Consider the following 20,012-nt stretch of genomic DNA (forward strand, 5'->3'; position numbering starts at 1 on the left):
AAAATGCCCCCAAATGCCAGAAAACACCACAGTAGCAACTGAGCAATCTAAGATTACTGTTCTGATAAATACACCACGGAGCGGGCAGTTCTTGCTTCAAAGCAAAATTTAGAGGATGTGGCAGCTTTTAAAGAAGCCAAGTGGGTGATTGGCTGGCTGGGTGGGTGGACAGCATCTCCATGTCCTCACTGGTTAAGGGAGAGCTCTCACATCCCCTGCAGTGCCTGCTTGGCCCTCCTTTAAGTGAAAAGAAAAGTGTGATTGTACAACCGTAATCGTAGCTAAATAAACAGAAATGCTATACACACCCAATCCTTCATCTTGAAAAGATAATTACAGATTTCACTGAAAGGACTCTGGGTATGTGTGAGCAAGAAGCACGCAAGCAAAAATGAAATATGCAATGAGGAACTTAACCCAGATCTGCCTGTCTCCTAGCTGCCTGGTTTCCATTTTGTGTGTAAACCTATGTGGAAATTTGTCTGTGTTACGAGCTCCAGACAGAAATTTTTAATAATCCCCAATCCAAAAAGTGAAATCAACTAACCAGATGCCAACCATTTAGTGAACAGTGTATTTTTCCCTGTTTCCTGAAGGACTTCAGAATTACTGTTGTTACATAATTTCATGAGTTACATCCCCAATTCCTTTATAAATCATCTCTCTGCATTTACATCAGAGATTTCTCCTTTGTGGCTGGAGTTTTTGACCGAGGCAGAAGACACTTTTTTAAGCCCAAGTAAAAATTCCTTGGGAATTTTTGTACAAAAAAATTATAAGTATTTTCTAAGCACAGAACTACCAGCTACCCACTACTAACTCAAAAGTGTCTAAAAACCGTTCCTTTCCAGTATTACAGAATGTATTTGTGGCTCAGAGATTGAGAAGTCTGGCAGCTCTGAAGAAAATGGAATTTACAGCACAAAAAGGTGGCTTCTGAATGAAGATTAATTTTTGTGCATGATCAATGAACTCCTGCAGATGTGTTAACAGCTTTAGCACCGTGGGTGTTATTTTCCTGCACTGGGTACCATACATCGGCAAAGAGAGCTCCTGTGATAAGCAAGTCCCATCCCGACCCAGAAGAGAGGGGCCAGCCGCAGGCGAAAGGAGCTGCTTGTGCAGAGCTCACTGCAGGGTAGAGGCCAAAGTGACCTTGCTGGGAAGTGATGAACTGCCCTGATAAATACAGCACTGCAGAAAGCCACCTCTGGCCAAACGGCAGCACCAGGAGGTGGAAAACTAATATCCTCCATTCACCTTCCTCCGTCATTAAGATGGCAGGTCAATATATGGGCTTTATTTCTTTTTTTTTTTTTTTTTAAGTTAACATTGCAAAGGAAAAGAGGTTTTCTTCTTCCACCAGCAAGTATACAAGAGATAAACATGCTGAATGCTATGTTATTAAGTAGACAAAAGACAGGGAGGACGTAAATGTTTCCATAGTAACATCTCCTTGCACAGTCTACACCGTCTCTATAGGATGCTCTCGGGGACTGTCGGGGGGGGGGGGGGGGTACTCGCAGGCCTCTGTAGCAGGGGAGTGAGGTGGGGGGGAGTACGTATTGCTGGGGCCAGGAGGGTAACCAGCAAAAGTAATGGAGATGGAGACGTTTGCTCTTTCCTGGAGGGCTGGGAAAGCCGCAGCCAGGGAGAAGGGCTGGCAGATGCTGCATCAGGAGGGCACACGACCCCCATGGTGGCACTGGGCAAGCAGCTTTGGGCACCCACTGAGCCTGAGTACCCCTGAGAAGGGGCAGATGGGCTTTTGGCTGGCCCTGGGCCCTGCTGGGGTGCCTGGGGAGGAGGGGGCACTGCTTGCTTTGCAGAAGGATGAGTGTGAGGGCAGGGCCCCAAGGAGATTCTTGTGATAATTTCTGTTCTTTGAACCTTCCAGCAGAAGGGACCCCGCACTTGAATGAGCAAAGCATTTCCAGAGACCAGCAGGAATTTTTCCTGGAGACAGAGTGCCGAGGGAAACACAACGGAGGAATGAGGCAAAGCAGCTAGACATTTTGAGCAATTTCAAGGGAGAATTACCTACAACCTCTACAGCGCAGGCTAATTTGCAGTGCTCGGTTGCTTCTCTCCTCATGCGGCACAAGCAGATATCTGAAGAATCTTTTCTGCCAGTTTCTCATCGTCAGCTCTTTTAGGATTGCTTTATAGACATTCCATCTTAAAACTAGATTGAAAAGCGAATATACGTGATTAAAGATCAGGCTGGGAGGTATTAGCGTCCATCTTTTATTACATACAAACAGAAAATGTTAGCCATATGCTCTGCTTCGTTTGTTTTGGACTAGTACACCAAAAGGCATCTCTAATAAATCATTCATTGCTTACCCACCCCCTCACTGTCTTCTGTTTCCATCCTGTTATGTAACTATCACTGACATTTGAAATGAGACTAATAAAAAAAAGGATTACATGTGCAATTTACATTTGCAACTTACAGTTCAATTATTTTAGACAGATATGGAAACAATCCTGGTTGTCCACCTACATTTTTCTTACTGAACAAACGTGGGCATGCCAAGCACATGCTGGTAGCTTGCAAAATATGGCTCTCCAGAGGCTTAGTTAATCAGAATCAGCCAGGCTGTGGCCAGCTGCCACAAGTAAAAACATTGTGCAAATCTGGTAAGAGGGAGGTGAGTTTTAACTTGTAACTTGCCCAAGCATGAATTTCCTGAGCAAAGCTACAACTGGTTGAAAATTATGTTTAACAAAAAATATGTGTGAAGGGGGGAGGAGGAGGTGCTGAGTTTTGTTCGGACCATCAGGGGATTTTTTTTGGTTTTCTCATTGTCCAGCCTCGTATTATGATGAAAGAACTTGGGGGTCAAGAATAATCCCCCATGTGTATTAGCACATGTGGGAGCAGTTTAGCACAGAAACAAAAGCCTTCCAGTTGTCCAAACAATAAAAGAACAGAATCATATCTCATGGCAACTGTTGTTCTTCACGGGGCTGTAATGAATGTGACCCCCGCTGCAGACTGTGTGTTCAGTGCCTATCCAAATGTGTCTATCTGTACATTATCAGCATCTGCTGGAGTCACACATGCCAGGTGCCTTGCACCTTCCTGTGCAAAAGGATGAAGAGGAGAGTGGCAATGCACATTCCTTCTTTTCTAGCAGTGTGAAGTTAGCAAGAGCTGAGGCCTGACAAGCAGGTACGGATTATGAGACTGCAGCATCTCAGACAGCCACAGACACCAGTGGGTGAGTTAACAGCCTGTTGCCACTTCAGTGGATTTGTGTCAGTGGCCCTTAGACTTGTCAGAATGAGGACTCATTGCTCTATCAATTACGCTGCACTCCTGAACCTGGCATCTAAACTAGCAGCTTCGTCTGAAGCAGGTGGAAAAGTTATCTGAGCTTGAGTTATTTCAGTCTCTCTGTACAGTAAGAGGGGGATGCACAATGAAAGGCTAATACCAGACTATGCTGGGGATTTGTTTTTAACTTCATGTAACTTCAGAGTGTCTTGATAAGGCCAGGAAGAGAGACTGTGAATGGCTATACCCTATAAAGGAAATAAAGCAGAATCCTGGGGATATCTTGTGTGCATGTGAGATCTCTTTGTCCCTATGCTGGCAGGCAGCTTCAGTGGGAACACTGACAAACCAGGTAGTTCAGATGAAGCTCTGAAACTCATTTGGGGATAAATCACCATTGAGGCTGCAGCTCCCCAGGTGCCTGGGGAGGAGCACTGCAGACATTACTCAGTAATATTTCTCCACTCTTCGTAGGCAGCAGCTGCTCGGTGGCTGGAATTTACCAGCAGACTTCGATCTGTTTTTATATGTAGTTGTTTACAGAAGAGGAGAGAGAAATTCCTGGCGGATGTTGACACAATTGTGATATCATTGAGTGAGCTTTTTCCTGAATGACTGTAATTTTCCCTCCTTAGGTCTCTGTGTTAGGAGATTTGGCAAATGATGTCAGAAAGAAGATTCTTTCAGAAGGCTTTGAGACTGCTCTGCTCCCTGCACTTGCGCATGGGCTTGTGGGTGGCCTCAGCAGAGCCTCCTCAGATGCGTTACAGGGGGACTGGCCACAGGCAAGCTGGATAATAGTCCCCAAAGACGACTTTGTGGCCAAAGTATCATATTGAGTAGGTGCTGTGGCTTCTCAATCCACTGCCCCTCTTACCGGTATCACTGTGGCACTTGGTGAGGGAGGTTTGCAGTTCTCTTAACAGGAGGAGGTTTCTGTGCTTGACTGCCGAGAGAGCTGGTTTGAGACTAAAGCCAGGTCTGTCCGAGGAACCAGCCACAGCAACCCACTTCTGCTGGGGAGGTACTGCTGACCTGCTCTTACTGGCACTCAGACTTTGCTGATGCCTTGTCCTGGGATTGCAATGATGGTAGATACCTCCTCTGGGTCTGAGGCAACGTAGGCACTGTTCAGGAAGGTAAGATTTGAGCCATTCATCTTAGTCATGCAGTCTCAGTGAGACTGATTTGGACGCTGAGGACTTATCAGAGATACAGGTCTCCCCTAGGCAGGGCAGGCTCTGTCTGACCACAAAAGGGTGAAGTCTGTCCCAGGCCACAAGGCTTGGGAGTCCAGCCAGCCAGTGACACCAAGCATCTGCCTTTGCAGTGCAAAGTGATGATCTGAAGATGGATCACTCTTCTTTTTACGAACTTTTTTTTCTTACGTAAGAAAGAAATTACAAAATTTAAAAAAAAAAAAAAGGAAAGAGGAGAAAGGTTCCTAATCCAAATCACTAGCTCATTGTTCAAGAAAAGGCACTGGACTAGATGCTTTCCCCTGTCTCTCTCACGGCCACAGGTGGTGATTTGGAAAGAGAAGGTTTGTGCCTTGGTCACGCACTTGCCTCAGCAAAAACCAACCTCCACTTGAATGCCTGGGACCCCTGCCAACATGCTCTCTAACAAGCAACGTGGGATTACTGCGTCTTGTACTACCTTTGCTTCGGCATATCTCAGGCGCTCTGACAGCATATCACCACTGCTATAAACAACCAGGAGTTGAACATAATTCAGCTTATATTATCTATATAAGTGGCGGTAGTTATTATGTCCAAAGCTGTAACTATCCTCTGTGCTAAATTAATTCAAGAATTTGAAGGCAAAAATGTCTCTCTGCCATACTGCTTCCAGGAGTGATTGCTTCTTGCCTTTCAAAGGGGGTAAGGAGCCTGCTGGGGGCATCCTGAGTTTTGAAGTAATGTCTGTCGTGGGACAGGTAACGAGCCAACACAGTCCATCATTTGCCATCTGTGCCCTTGTGTCTGTTGCCTGTTAGGTCTCTGTCCTTCGCAGTGCTGAGCAGAATGAGACAAGAGAGTCTTACAGGACTGGGATCATTGTAGGGGGTTGACAGAGATAAATCTTCCTTAGAGGTTGTGTACCAGACTCCAAAGCCAACTGGGGAAGTGTATTTTACAGAAACCTTTGATGGAGTATTGGCTGGGTGAGTGTTGTCTAAAACCAAGAAAGAAGACACGGATGATAACATTGCAAAATATGATGGAAGATGGGAAGTAGAAGAGCTGAAAGAAAACACAGTGCCTGGAGACAGAGGATTAGTGTTAAAATCAGTGGCAAAGCATCATGCAATATCAGCTATGCTAACAAAAGCATTTATTTTTGATAATAAACCTTTGTTCAATACGAAGTGAATTTTCAAGAAGGCATTGACTGTGGTGGTGCATATATTAAACTTCTCTCCAGTAGTGATGACTTGAATCTGGAATACTTTTTTGACAAAACACCTTATACTATTATGTTTGGACCAGATAAATATGGAGAAGATTACAAAGTACACTTTATCTTCAGACATAACAATCCTAAAACTGGAGAATATGATGAAAAACATGCAAAATGTCCTGATGTAGACCTAAAAAAATTCTGTTTGGACAAGAAGATGCATCTATATACTCTTGGTATTGTTTAATTCTTGTAAGTTTAAATTGGAAAGGAGAGATTAAAAATGTGTTTCTGTCCACTGAAACTTTGTATTTGATTCTGCTTTTTTGTTTGTAATAGTCTGTTAATTCTGAGGGGTGGTTGCTTAACGATTTGTGCTTAAATGATTTAATGACTGGGCTTAACTGCAGGACATAAAAGTGGATTTGAAATGCTGCTGTTTAATATTCAATTACAGGAAAAAATATATCAGCCCTGGCCAGCCTTTAGCGTGGAGAATTGATTAATACTTTCCGTACTTATTATGATAAGGTTGTGATCCTGTGCCACCTGCTCTAGGTGAACCTGCTTTGGTAGGGGGTTTGGACTAGATGATCTCTAGAGGTCCCTTCCAACCCCAACCATTGTGTGTGTGTATGTGATGGGACAGTGTATCACCCCTGTGCTTCTGTGGAACAGTGACAATTCTACCACAGTGAGAGGCAGGGGAAGGGGGGAAGGGGTGGGCTTGCGCTGAACCGAGGGAACTGTTGCCTAAAAAAAAAAAAATCCAAAACAAAACTGAAAACTCAAGCAAGCAACTTTTGCCCATTATTTGTATGGAGAAGGCTTTTCATGAAGAATGTGGTTAGAACTGATATATATATATATATATTTCCCCTGAGAAGCTTAGCACTGAGTGTTAATAGACAGATCAAAGAGCTACTTAGCCACTGGAGCCAAGGAAATTGAACCGGGGCAGCAAAATAAAAATCAATCTGACTTTTAGTGTGTTTAAAGTGATTTTGCTCAGAACTGACTTCTGCGTGAGTACTTAGGAAAGCTTAAGATCATGAAAAGTTTGAGTTCTGTGAGCCAAACTCCATCTCCCACTCTCCTGCTATTCGTAAAATGAGAAGAACGCTTTCTATGTACAGAACGGTTTCAGATCTTCCCTGCCTTAACCATTGGTCTGGCCACCCTCTTTTGCCTTACCATTTGCAAGATTATTCCACAGGACCACATACTGTAAAGCTGTTATTAGCCTGCTCACCACCAAATTTCTGGCTCTGTGACTTGTGAATAATGCTGTCCTTCTCAGAGTATGCTAGCAAAACTTTTACACTGTGCTATCCCTGATTGTGTGCGGGACACGCTTGTTACATGAGAGCTATTTTAAGAAGGTGTTGAATCTTTTTAAAAAAAAAAAAAGAAAAAAAGAAAAATGGGAGAGGGAGGATATTTCTTGAATCCTTCAGATCATACACTCAGATTAACTCAGCCTGACAAGGATAAAGGCAATAAAAATCCAGATACCTCAAACAGTTCCCCAAGTGTCTAGACTGCAGCAGTCCTCCTAGGGCTGGAAGCCAATACTGGGTTTCACTGGTAGGAGGGAGAATCTCCCATTTCTTGCTCGCTGCATCTGTGAGTAAAGCCCAACATTTCGAGATCCAGTCCCAGATGCAGTGAGCCATGCTGGAGCCATTGAATCATACCTAGTGCGGGTAGTAGGCCAACATATTTTATCTTATCTGGAAGAGAAACTCCTCTTTTGGAAGAGGCCCCTCTTTTTTCCATGAGACTAAATTTAAAAAGCAGCAGCTGTTTGCAGTTTTTCTAGAGTTTATAATATTAAAATAAACATTAAAAAGAGCCCACAGAGGTGATCAAGTATTTGGGGGAAAAAAAGAAACATTCATCATACAGTTCAACACTTTAGCATGATCATCTCAAATTTGGGGTACAGTCACCCTCTCTGCCCCCCAGCCTAAGATGTGCTACAGAACAGTCAGGCTGGAATTTATTTATTTATATTTAAAATGAAGAGATGCACAAATAACTAAGTAAAATGTAAGCTCATTAATTTCCAGGACAGGGCTGTGGTTATATAACAAAGTGCGCAAAGTATTTTCCTTTTTCCAAAATTCACCTTCCTCCTAAGCTGTTTGTTCGTTAGGCTAAGAACAAAAGAGATGCTGAGTCTTTGCAGCCTGGAGAACCATTTATGCTCCTCTTCTTTGTAGCTTTTCCATACTTGAAATAATTATCATGACTCCCCTCAATTATTTCTTCTCTACATTAAACAAACCCGTATCTTTTGATCTTTCCTCCCTATTCATGCCAGGGCAGCTTTTATGCAAAGGTGCAAACCACTGCACACATTAAACATGTCTTGCAAGCTCCAGGCTTTCCAGGGGCATTAACTTGAGGGGGTCATACCTGGCAGAGATTCCACAGAGCAGCTCGTCTTAGCTGTTCCCGTAAGACTCCATCAGACACGAAACATGCTTGATCTCATCTGATCTGTTTGTACCACAGAACAGATTAAAGGACAAAAACAAAACAACACAGGCGAGGCGTATCAGAAAAAAAGATGTTAAGAGATGTAGACTCCCTCTGTATGGTAACATAGCCTCCAAAATAGTTAAATGTTAATTGCAGAGTCCTCATTAAAACAAGTCTCACAGGACAATGTTGTCACCATAGCACGTCCTCCCAGAATTAAGGAGCCCGGGATCTATCAAAAGCAGCATCACTTCATGTTTTACTTGATGTCCAACACTTCCGCCCCACATTCCCAAGCAGGCACATAAAACTGGGTCTTACTGCAAAGAGCTTCAATACACCAGGCACAGGCCCCTGGCACCGCTGCTTCCTCACTGCCTCAAGGCTGATGCTTGGATAAGAGAGGATTGCATTTGGCAGGGGAGAGGACTGGCATGTAGAAACCAACGTGTGACTGAGCGAGGGTGGGGGAGCCTGCACGGGAAAGTTTAATATTAAAGAGGCACACAAGCTTGTGAAGCCTGGGGAGCCACATGAAAGGCAGGTGCCTGTCCGGGCACGCGGGCTCTTAGAGAAAGGATGGGAGGCACAGCGCCATAATTACACATCATCTTGTGACTGGTGCGAATGCTGCCAGGAGCCAGCACGCTGCAGTACCGAGCTGATTGCTCTCTCAAGGCAAGTTGCAGAGCAGTGAGCACCCAGAGCCGCAAAGGGAAAACAGTAAATAAGCACGGGGCGTGTTGGTCCCCAGGTACTGGTGTGGTGCAGAAATACGACAGCATAAAGGTGATGCACTGAGACAAAAGCAGAGATGGTCCTTTGTTTATAAACACACCAGAGACAACCAGGCTACTGTGGAAAGTCATTTTATTTCAGAATTTCACACACTCTGTCACAGACCATGCACTTAGACTTTCCCCTTTGCAAATCCACAGCCTCCAGGCCTGGGAGAGATGGGGCATCATCTCTTCACTTCTCACTGCGAGTACCCACATGCTATGAGTGAGGGCCCTGATGGCAGCTCGCCAGGAGGCAGAAAGCAGCCTCTTGTTTCCATAATTGCTTTTAAACACTGGAAAAGAAATCCATCTGACTTGAAGGATTAGCAGTGGAGCTCAGCAGCAGTGAAACCCCACTGCTGAGCAAGTTGGTCCTCGCCCTGCGGTTACAGGGAACAAGACAACAATCTCGTGGGAAGCTCTTGTGAGCTAAGCTATAGCAGAACGCACCGAGGCATTCTTGGAGCCCAGGCAGCAACCAACCAAAAGCACGCTCTGGGCCTCTTACAATCAATTTGTCTCTGAGCCGCTCTGCCAGGAAAGTGGCCAGGAGCTGCCCTTTTCACATTCAGCTTTAGGTCCTCCTGCTCTGTGCTACAGCTTTGACTAGGAAGGAGCCTACCTCTACGTAAGACAGCCCTCCAGGCTGTATGTCAACATGTGTACTGCATTTAATACTGAAAGGTGCCAGTTCGAAAGACTCTTCAACAGTTTGTTTGACCCACAGGCTAGGTACGGCATTAGTGTAAATTTCCTGCATACTTACCCTGCTCCTTCTTCCCCGCCTCTGTTGCATCTTATGCCTGACCCTGCTCTTGAAATACTCCTAGTTGTAGTGTCCCTGTGACCCATTACATCTTTGGCCTTTGCTGAGACTGCCACTGCCAGGGCAGCTATTGCCCACTGTGGTGGCTGCCTGTAGGAAGTGAGCATCTGCCACCCGAGAACGGGCTTGTGGCTAGCTCAGAGGACGGAAAAAACCGAAGGGAAGAAATGATTGAAGTGAGTCAAGTGAAGTGGAGCAAAGTCTACAGAAAAGGCAAAAAGGCAGCTTCAGTCTCCATTTGATACACAAATTGAGCTCAATAGCAGCAAGAAATGGCCATAAAATATTAATTCATTAGGTTGCCAGGAAGAAGTAAAAGCATTCATGTAAAAAATTCTATATACAGATATGTATGAGGCAACTGTTCTCAAGCCAGCTCAGACAGTGGTTTCCTCCTGCTTATGTTTCACCTTTTTTGTTATCTACAGTTTTGATCATTCCAAACCATGTTGCTGCTCAGTTCTGTGTGAAAACCATGGTATTGGAGTCAGCACCAAGTGAGATCACACTGAAGAAATGAATATACGGGGAACTCCTGACAACCTGGATATTTTAATATTTTTGTTGACCTTCAAGTAATTAGAAGAAAGGGGAATTTTTCCCCAATAGCCTATAGGCTCCAAAGTCTCATCTGTCTGCTTTTAGGGTAGGAAGGCTGACATCAGAAAGGCAGTGGAGGGTAAGGAAAGGAAGAGGGGAAAAAAAAATCTGGGAACCAGAGTGAAGAGCAATCAACAGCTGACCAACACTGACTGCTTCAAAACTTACAAAACACAAAATCATACAAACGGAATTTCTGTTAACCTTTTATAGACTACAGACTTTATATATACACACAAACTTCAAAGTACGCATCTGGCAGTCTAGAAAATACCAGTACCCTAAGGATTAAATAATTTAAAATGCAACGTTGCGTTATCACTGTATATGGAATACTGTCTGACACATTGGCTAAAATGGACGGATTGTCCGAAAAAGATGCTCCCTCCCTCATCTGACCAGCACTGCCTCTAAAAAGAAAACAAGGGCTAAAGACTCCCCTCCTTGGTTCCACTCCTGAAACTCACCTTGAAGCTTCTCTGTCAAAGGGGAGTTAAGTCCTGAGAGGAAAGGAGGAGAAAAGAATTCCTGCTCCCTCCAAACTCTGCTGCTGCAGTACCCCTCTCCATTGGCTAGGGAGGCTGGACAGCAAGGGGGAAAAAATGGTGCTAAAGCTGGGGAAAGCTAAGTATGTTTCTGTAATGATAGCTGCACTGGTCTTTTGAGAGAGAGAGCCCCAGACTCGGGAGAACACCCTCCCTCCCCTTTTTGATGACAGGAGGCCAGAAGGCTGAATGCAGAGTATACAGAGTCCACGTGGCTAGTGTAGGAAATACCACCAGCACAGCAGCTGCCCCCCAAAACCCATACCACAGTCCAGCAGCAGATGGAAGGGCAGTCAAGGGAAAACAGCCTGATAGCAGCCGTAAACTGGAGTGGGCACAACTGCATTACCAACAGGTCTGAACAGACTGAGCGGGCAGGTGTGCCCTCACCAGCTTTCTAAGAGTAATTGTAAACTGGGAACACCGGAAAGTCAGTGCGTGGGAATGAGGAAGGGGACGGACAGCCTCAGTTCTAAGGTGGCTGGGGAGGGGACTAAAACACACACTGAGAGCAGATGGCAAAGCCAACATACCTCTAAATGCCAGCTCTGCATATGTACCCTAATATCAGTGTATGGGACAGAACCTTGCTGATGACGCCAGTTCAGTCCTATCGCCTTCACAGACTTATAGCTGGTGAAAATCTGGCTTACGTGTGCTTATTACAAAGATCTCTGAGGCATACAGTCTTGATTCCACCTCCTATAAACCAGAACAGCCATAACCTCTTGGGGAAAAGATGAAAAATATAATCCCCGTTCCCATGTGTGTCTCCCACCCCTCCCCCATAATCAGCTTCTCTTCCTCCAGGCCAGAGACATCTACGGAGCCACCCTGTTCTCCATTCCCAGGGCCATTCCCACCAGCAACACCCAGCAGATCTGGCTAGGCAGGAATGACAAGCCCTGCTCCTTTTGGCCTCATCACACAGCTAGACCACAAAAGTTTCTTCCTCCTGTATGACAGCTTCAATAAGCCTCAGCCCTTACTCCTGAACCCAGCTTGCAAAGCATGAGAAGGCTCCATAGGAGCAGGAGCCATGGGCATGGGCATTCTCCTAGTCCAAGCTCTACAGCCCTAAATACTGCCAGTGTAATCATTATCCACTCAGAAATACAAAAAACAACCCTATCCAAAACATCTCACTCAGTCTGCCCTGCATGACTGGGTCAAAGGGATCAAGGAAAAAGAAAAAAAAAAAAAAAAGAGGAAAGTGAGACAGTGTGGTACAGCAGAGAAAAAGAAACATGGGACAAGTCAGACTGGAGGAAAGGAAAGGAACTCAATGCAAGTCTGCTAAAATTGTCACTGGATTTACCAGCCCAGTTCCACCTTCTTCAGACCAAAATGGACTCGCTGCAGTAGTGTACTACAGGAGAAAGAAGTGCATAGTTTGATTTTTTTTTTTTTGATAGACACTTAAACATCAGCAGAATTTATGTGATGATCTTAGAGCTGCAGTTTTAGCCTCTTTTCTCTAGCCAATGGGTACCTGTTGGGGCAGAGATGGTGGAAATGGACCAGTAGCACCAAGAAATTCAGTGGGAGCACCAACTCCACAGCAGGAAATATTAATGAACCAAAAGGAAACAGACAGAGAGAGAGAAGTGGAGGAGACATATTTCCCAGTAATCAATGTCCACCTTGGCTGAACCCTTTCAAGATTTCCCTAGGTAAGGCCCCATTACGTCTGCAGCAAGACCTCTGGCTCTGACAGAGAGCTGTAGAGGGTATAGCCCAACTCATCCACTTCTTCAGGGGTGAGCTCTGAAAATAAGTTCACCTTGGGGTTCAGAGCACTAGGGAGGACACCTGCCTCCAAGTAGCGGATCAACCCCTTCAGCGCCTGCAAGAAGCGATCAGCCAGCATGTCCTGGGCCCAGTTGGACTCTTCTTGGGATAGGTGCAGGATGACATTGGTGAGCTGGCTGGCAGTGAGGTGGCCCAGGGCTGGGTTTGACTTGCATACCGCTTTGAAGATCTTCAGGCACAAGCAACGGCAGCCAGAATCACACTGGTCCAGGGCTCGGAGGCGAGCCGTTTCTGCTGGCCGCAGGCTCAGTCGCCACAGATTGTCATTCTGGGCCAGTCGATGGGGTTTGGCCACAAGGATGATGTCACCCAGTGTCAGGGATGGTAGGAAGTCAATAAAAAGATGCCGTTCTGGATCATACTGGACTTCCAGTGTCAAATCTGCTGGGGGAGCTGCTGGACGGATCACATAATCCAAGAGAGTCCCAATTGCTGGCCAGTTGATGGATCCAGCTACAACTTTCTCAAAGGTGTCTGCTACAGCTTTGGGGGAAAGGTAACCTCCCACCACACAGCGGTCCCAGTAGCTGCTCCCACGGGGAAAGTACTCTGGGTTTTCCCGACGCACCAAGTAGAAGCCAGGAATGTTCATGATGGTGTCCTCCCCGGGGATGCACGACCACAGGTTCTGCTCCAGCATCAGAGGCACAATGAGCTGGATGTGGTCAGCTGTCACTACCTTTCACAAGAGAGAAAAGTCAGTAAGAACAAGCTTTCTCTCTCCACACACAGTTTTATTCACCACCTTTAGATAGCCTTCTGTTCAAAGGAATGTAGAACAAGGATTCAGCTGTCTCACTCTCCTCTCTGCGTGGGATTCACAGCCTCCCTTTGTCAAAAGACATTCTGAAGGACTATTTCCCATTGCCAGTGGGATAACTCCAAGGTATGACCCAAGATAGCGCTTATACAGTACGTACCAGTTAGAGGTCTTTAAATACTTCAGGACCTGACATGGACCGCATATAGATGAATAATCATTTTGCCTCCTATTACTCTGAGACCACTCCTTGGATGTGAGATGCAGCTGGCCCAGGGCACAGCAACACCACATGGTAATTTAAAACAGGAGGCAGAGTATTACGTTTCTAGACAAGCTTAAGTTGCCATGGTTTAATTATCCCATGCTACAACTAGTTACTGCCCTCACCTGGTCTGCCACATTGTTTGGAGAAAGGTCATTAAAAGATCCCTTTTCACCAGTGTGATTAAGACCCCAGATCTAAGTTTCACTGGACACTCGACACTCCATTGCAGAGCTCTGATTCAAACAAAAAAGTGTGCCTCTGAATCACTCACTATAGCCATGTGCATCTTGCCATCAGGGAGATATGCTGTCCAATCCAGGTCTGACATGCATTAAATAAAAGAGTAGGGAAGACCTACATGAATACACAGGAGCTCTAAGGGAGTATCATGTATTTGGAAGGAGATAGAAGGGACAGAGATAAAACAGAGGTCTACCAGAAAAACAGAAAGAAAAACACAGCTACAGGGAGAGACAGAGGGGAAGGAAAGAAGGCCTGAGATAATCCGGAGAAATAAAATGGCAAAAAGCAAATTCTTTGCACACTGTTCTGAGCCAGAGCAGCCTGGTCATGCCTGTTCAAACAGTATTGCAGAAATCAACACCTGGCTCCACGGTGGGAAAGGCGACACCAAGAGCCTTATTGCAGAGGAATGCTCTGCTGAGCCAGCACTGCCAACAGAGAAGCCTGAAATGCCCCTGCCTAGTCAGCCTTCTGAATAATGACCCATCACGCGGCCCCAGGAATTACCTGCAGATCATCATACAGGCTGCCGCTGAGGTACATGTCACGCAGGGGCATGTCCGGCAGCTTGGCACGTAGGAAGCTGCGCAGCTCAGCACAGATATCCACAGCTGCTTGCTTGGCCCGGGCCTGTTCATCCGCTGGGATAGCTACCTTCCTCCGATAATAAGCAAAGAGCTTTTCTTGCAGAGACAGACGAAGGCGGGATTTTTTCAGCTCCACTTGACTCCTCTTGGCAGATGGCTTGGGCTTTGTGGGTCGGAAAAAGTCTGCAAGACAGAAGGAAAACTGTTGATCATCTGCAGTGTTTCACTGTGAACTGATCTGCAGAAGAACATCTGCAGCACCAAAGCACAGCTCTCTAGGTCCCAAAAAGCTTTCAGCAAACATTTTGCATGCTTTACACAGGTACCAGTCAAAAGGGAGTGCTGAGAAACTTCAAAAGATACTACTACGGGAATCAAACCGGATGAAAACAAGTTACTAGATTTGGAATGTAGCCAGAACAAGACTAACATCATGTACAAGAAAGTAATTTTAATGGCTACGTGGGCAGTACCTCAGTTCAATTTCATCAAAAATTCAGCACCGTTACCAGTTCAGAAGCTTTTAACATGATGCCAGACTAGTGGATAAAACACTCTTGAACAACCATCACTATCTCATTAAGTTTTTAACATTACAATGGATTTTTACAAATTATCAGCAAAACCCAGTCCTGACTAGGGTACGAGATCTAAGGAGATCATGCCACTTGGAAATGAAATAGTTGTCAGGACTCTGATCACCACTGTCAGCATGAGCTGACAGACCTTGGGGCCAGCAGAGCTCAGGCCATCATAGCCCCAGTGAAAAACTCCCTCAAACTTTCAATGGCCAAAGAGCAGAGAGCGCACTCTTAGGCACATAGCAGCAATACAAAGCTTTACCTTGCCATCTGCATTATTAAGCAATGTCTAACCTGCAGAGACTCTCTAAGCCCCTTTTTTTCTGACTGGTTTCCTAAAGAAATAACTCAATGCTTCCCCTCTATCTTTCAGACTTCTCTTAATATGGACCAAGAGTTTCAGAAGTTATCAACGAGAATTAAAGAAGAATTACAGATCTAAGCAATCTTTGGAAGGACTGTGGTACTTAACAGGTGCAGGAAAAACCCCCAAGTCACTGGTCCCATTAAGGCAATCAGCTGTTGCGCATTTGTTTGGCAACAGGCATTTGGCCACGTAGCACATGCAGAATGGCTGACCAAACTGTACACAAACCCATCTCACCCAACCTCAGCAGCAGCTGCTGTCTCTTGTCCCAGTGGGGTCTTTTGGACAGATTTGAGTGTTTGTGTGAAAAGGCAATAGCCTGCAAAACCATAGGGAACCAGACTTCATTGCCTGTTCATGAAAAAAAGTTATTTTTCCATCTTAAGTTTTAATTTCTTTTTAAGTCAAGAATGCAAGATGCCATCATCAATGGTTTTATTCCTCAGTCCTCATCTTTAGGGAGTCCAACCAAATGATCTAGACCCCATTTAACAGCTGTCTAGTCATTTAACATTTCCTCAGCAGAAAATCCGTTGCCATCCTGAAACTGACTTTCTTGCAGAGAATCTGGAAATCAAGTTAAAAGCTTGATCCTAATTTTTATTTTAAACCACCAAGTGTAAATCTCCTGAAGTGACCAGTGATAGAAAGTAAAACCGGTGAGAAAAAAACAACCAACCACATAGAACAAACACTGATGAACTCTAAATTACTTATTATCCCACTCAGAAAGAAGACTGCAGGTCACTTTTTATAGCCTGACAATTACTAACTCAGTGATAAGCAGCACTAAACAGGCAAACAGCGTTACAAAAATTCCTAGGAAAAAAGTAGAAATAATATAGGAAATACTGTTATAAATTGCTAGTACATTCACAGTTTGAATATTCCCCTCTTAAAAAGACACCAGCACACTGGAATAGTCCAAAGAAAGGCAACAAAGAGCTTGAAAGAAATGAAATGAATAAAAAAATCAGGAAAGATTGCACAGACAAGTATTCAGCTTGAAAGAGAAAAGACTGAGGGAGAATAAAGCTCAAGATCATGAAGTCATGAGAGGAATGAAGAATGCAAATAGATGACTATTTTTCACTAGTTCCCAATCTGACTTCTAATTCTTGATGTTACCAGTAGACCTGCTTAAAAGAAAAACATCAAAATCCTGGGCTAGAGTATTCTCTTTCCTGTGTTCCTTTAAAGGAATACAGGGTTTACTGGCCTGGAAGATTCTGTAATGCAGGAGTATCACCCTGCTCCTTACCTGTGTCTGCGGCTGAAGGATCAGTGGGAAGGGTCTGCAGGGAGCGGCTGACGTTAGTCTTCATGTCCTGGGTCAGTAAGCGTGAGGAGGAGCCCAGCCAGTTTGGCTCTTCCCAGCTTCTCTTTCCCGACTGGCTCAAGTGAGTGGGGCTGCTGGGAGCACTGATTGCCCGGTCGTACATCTAAAGCAACATCACCAGGCACAGTTTGAGTCGTTACGGGCCCAACGTTTGCATTGTACCCAGCCTAGTGCCAGCATCCCCGGTCTTTTTGTTTTCCACTCCTTCTTTCCAGTGCACCCGTGCTCAGGTCCCACCCCACTGTCCCGCACACTCACCCGTTTGACAGCCAGTGTGGCGATGCCCAGCATGGCTGCTCCACCCACACCCAGCACAAGCCGGGCATTGGACAGCACGAAGTCAATGGCTGTGCCAATGCCGTTGTCATCTTTTTTCCCTTTGCGCTGCCCAGCGCCTGCCATCTCACCTGGAAGGAGCAGGAGCATTAAACAAACGGATCAAAACACGTAACCCTAACGGTTCGCTCCCTTGTCCTCCACCCCACACTCACGGCTCTTGGGGTCTTAGCACGGAGCCATCGGAAGGGACCACCTAACCCTGCAGCCTCTTTAATTATCTTCCTTTAAGGAGCTGCTTATTCTCAGACACACCAGAACAGTACTGACCAAGCTCTGCAATGGCAGCATTTCTTTGCTTCCAGCTCCGTTTATGACCTGAATTTGATGTGAGGCTTCTAATCATTGAAGCAGATTTAGTTGTGCAATCACCTAATGCTTTTTAAAAAAGAAAGATTTACTTCAGCAGTATTTTGCAATAAAATCCTGTATATTATGTAAAACTCTAAAACTGTTCAGGTATTTTCCTTTTAATTTGTGGTTCTCAACCAAAGCATGGCTTTTTTTATGGCAATTTATTTTCTTCTTCTCAATCTAACGCATGTAACTGTTCACAGACAAGGCAATGCAGGGATGGTCAACTGCTTGTCCATAACAAATCAGAATCTTCCCAAAAGTGGACAGGCAGTCTCTGAGCATCCACTCCCAGACTAATTTTTGGACAATGGCTGGTCCCAGATACTTCAAAGACACCTAAGAATCAACAGCAGAGACCACAATGCACCACAAAGGGAACAGCTCCCTTGCTTTCACTGGACATTTATTCCTGCCCTCAAGGCTAGTGGGTTTGACTCTCATACAAGTCAGGTATAACATGAACATTAATGTTTTCTTGCACAAGTACTTTTGTTTTCACCAATTCCCATTTAATCTGATCTTGATATTTAAAGAGTCTCCCTGGCCAACTACATGCGTAAAACACAGTTTGCCACTGCTGTACCTATAGGTACGTCAGTGAATCTACATGAAAACAGCAGGAAACTCTTCCAACCTGACTCGAGATCTGTTTTCTAAGTCAGTTTCAAAGGTTCAGAGCCTGCCTGACTTGGGTAGTTTAAAACTACCCTTAGGTTTTTCTAAGGCTGAGCTACGATCTCAGGAAGAATGTTTCTGCTTTGATGAATAAGGAATCTAGTCACTGTTCACCCCTAAGCAGAAAAAAATGCACTTTCACACAGCTAACTGTAATAGTAGCATGAAGAACATGGTTACATCATTGTAAATGACCTACCTGTGACCTAATGCATTTGTAAAGAGAACAGGAGAGCCCTCCTAGTGTGCCTGTGCAAGCACCTTCCAGACTTCTTCAAGATAGCGGTGGCCAGGAAGCGTTAATCATCTCTTTCGGTTGGTGAGGGGATTTTAGAATGAAGAGAGAAGCAAGTGGGCCCAAAAAGAGCTACAGGGAATCTCTAAACCAGGCCCCCGAGTTTGCTCTGCAGGAAAGCTTGCCCCTTCTCCAACTGTCTTTCCTTGTCCTCTAGCCGCTGCAGCCCCTGGTTCTTGCGGAACTCACGGCGGATGAAAGCGAGGTAGAAATCCCGGTCGGTGTAGCGCAGCCCACGGCCCTGGCGCAGCAGAGCCCGATAGAGGGTCAGAACAGCCCCCCGGGACCACGCTGCCATGGGGGACCGGTGCGTGGACGGGCGACCTAGAGAGACGTGATGAAGTGCGGGATCCGAGTCAGCTTCTCCCTCCCCGAGGGACGCACCGGCCGCCCACCCCCCTCCGCACCTTGCCCCACAGACCGCCGTCCTCCGCGGCCCAGGAGGGGACGGGTCAGCCTCTCTAACGGCGGGGACAACGGGCTCTCTAAGGGCGAAAGGCCGCACGCCCTGCTGCGGGAGAACGGGCGGGCCCCGCGGCCTGGCCCTTCCCTTGGGGGGGCCGCCTCAGGGCCGCTCGCAGCACCCGCTCCCCGCCGCCGTCCCGGGCTAGGGTGGAGCCCGCGGGGACCGGCCGCATCGCACTCACCGAGAAGGACCGGGGAGGGGGAAGGGAGGCGCTCCGGGCCCCTCACGGCAGCCGCTTCCCTTCGGCGGACCCCGCCGCTGCCTCCTCCCTCCCGGCACCGCTCCCGGGGTCACCCGGCAACATGGCCGATCCACTTCCGTGTCGTGACCTCGGCCCCACCAATCGTAGAGCGAGGTCGCCGGCGCCCAAACGGTGCCTTCGGGGGAGGACTTCCGGCCGGCGCGCCCGCGAGCGGGGGCGGCGGCGCAGTGCTGTCTCCCCCTGCCGGCGGGGCGCCGCGCCCGCCGCCCTACGGCGAGCGAGAGGGGACGCTCCGCGCCGCCCGCCCGCCCGCGCAGGGAGGCTGCCCCCTGCCGGCGGGGAGGGGGACTGCCGCCCCCGGTTGCTCCCGGTGTCGGGGCTGGGACGGGGCGGGCTTGGGCCCGGTGCTGGTCTGGTGTGAGGAGGGGTGACACCTCAAGGGGTGACGAGCCGGCTTCCTCAGCGGGGATGGCTGCGGGGAAGAGGCTGGGGCAGGGTGGGGGCCGTGGGGAGGGGCTGAGGGGAGCAGGGGGCGAGTGGGACGCCCACGGTGCGGCCTGGAGGGACCCAGGCTGCGCCTGGACAGCCCGGGGGGGAGCAGCCGCTTCCCACCTCGGCTTGAGCTGAACCACGGCGGAGACGGGAGTCTCCCCTTCCCCCTTAGACTCGCAGCTGCCCTCGAAGCTGGGGTGGGCACCCGCGCTGAACCCACCTGGGGACACCGGGCTTGTTCCACCATGGAAGGTCTCGTTAGCAGCCTGGGCTTCGTGTGCTGTGGTGAAACGGGCTGCGTTGTTG

At 46.9% G+C, this 20,012-nt stretch overlaps 2 protein-coding genes across 3 annotated transcripts; both read right to left on the minus strand.

The window, feature by feature from the left end:
• Window positions 1-9,037: 9,037 nt before the first annotated feature.
• Window positions 9,038-18,489, minus strand: MIEF1 (mitochondrial elongation factor 1). 2 transcript variants are annotated; one of them, XM_009484165.2, is made up of 5 exons: window positions 18,451-18,489; window positions 17,142-17,290; window positions 16,806-16,986; window positions 14,517-14,779; window positions 9,038-13,417 (listed from the first exon to the last, which is right to left on the minus strand). In XM_009484165.2, exons 2-5 carry the CDS (start codon window positions 17,283-17,285, stop codon window positions 12,611-12,613), a joined length of 1,395 nt encoding a protein of 464 aa, XP_009482440.1. In that variant the 5' UTR covers window positions 17,286-17,290; window positions 18,451-18,489; the 3' UTR covers window positions 9,038-12,610. The 2 variants fall into 2 exon arrangements, with proteins under 2 accessions (XP_009482440.1, XP_075574798.1); XM_075718683.1 differs by lacking the exon at window positions 18,451-18,489 and adding an exon at window positions 17,490-17,604.
• Window positions 18,490-18,629: 140 nt separating this feature from the next.
• On the minus strand, window positions 18,630-19,216 carry MIURF (mitochondrial elongation factor 1 upstream open reading frame). Its single transcript, XM_075718696.1, has 2 exons — window positions 19,194-19,216; window positions 18,630-18,870 (listed from the first exon to the last, which is right to left on the minus strand). Exon 2 carries the CDS (start codon window positions 18,842-18,844, stop codon window positions 18,632-18,634), a length of 213 nt encoding a protein of 70 aa, XP_075574811.1. The 5' UTR covers window positions 18,845-18,870; window positions 19,194-19,216; the 3' UTR covers window positions 18,630-18,631.
• Between the last annotated feature and the right edge of the window lie 796 nt (window positions 19,217-20,012).

This window comes from Pelecanus crispus, chromosome 1 (assembly GCF_030463565.1).
Source record: "Pelecanus crispus isolate bPelCri1 chromosome 1, bPelCri1.pri, whole genome shotgun sequence".
Lineage (NCBI taxonomy): Eukaryota > Metazoa > Chordata > Aves > Pelecaniformes > Pelecanidae > Pelecanus > Pelecanus crispus.

What these genes read in the sequence shown, in the direction of transcription:
- MIURF (XM_075718696.1), bottom strand. Translation starts at nt 18,844, where the DNA reads ATGGCAGCGTGGTCCCGGGGGGCTGTTCTGACCCTCTATCGGGCTCTG.
- MIEF1 (XM_075718683.1), bottom strand. Translation starts at nt 17,565, where the DNA reads ATGATTAGAAGCCTCACATCAAATTCAGGTCATAAACGGAGCTGGAAG. An exon ending in TGCTGCCATTGCAGAGCTTG is followed by an intron (nt 17,291 to 17,489) that starts GTCAGTACTGTT and finishes TGCTCCTTCCAG; the next exon opens with GTGAGATGGCAGGCGCTGGG. An exon ending in TCCTTCAGCCGCAGACACAG is followed by an intron (nt 14,780 to 16,805) that starts GTAAGGAGCAGG and finishes TCTGTCTTGCAG; the next exon opens with ACTTTTTCCGACCCACAAAG.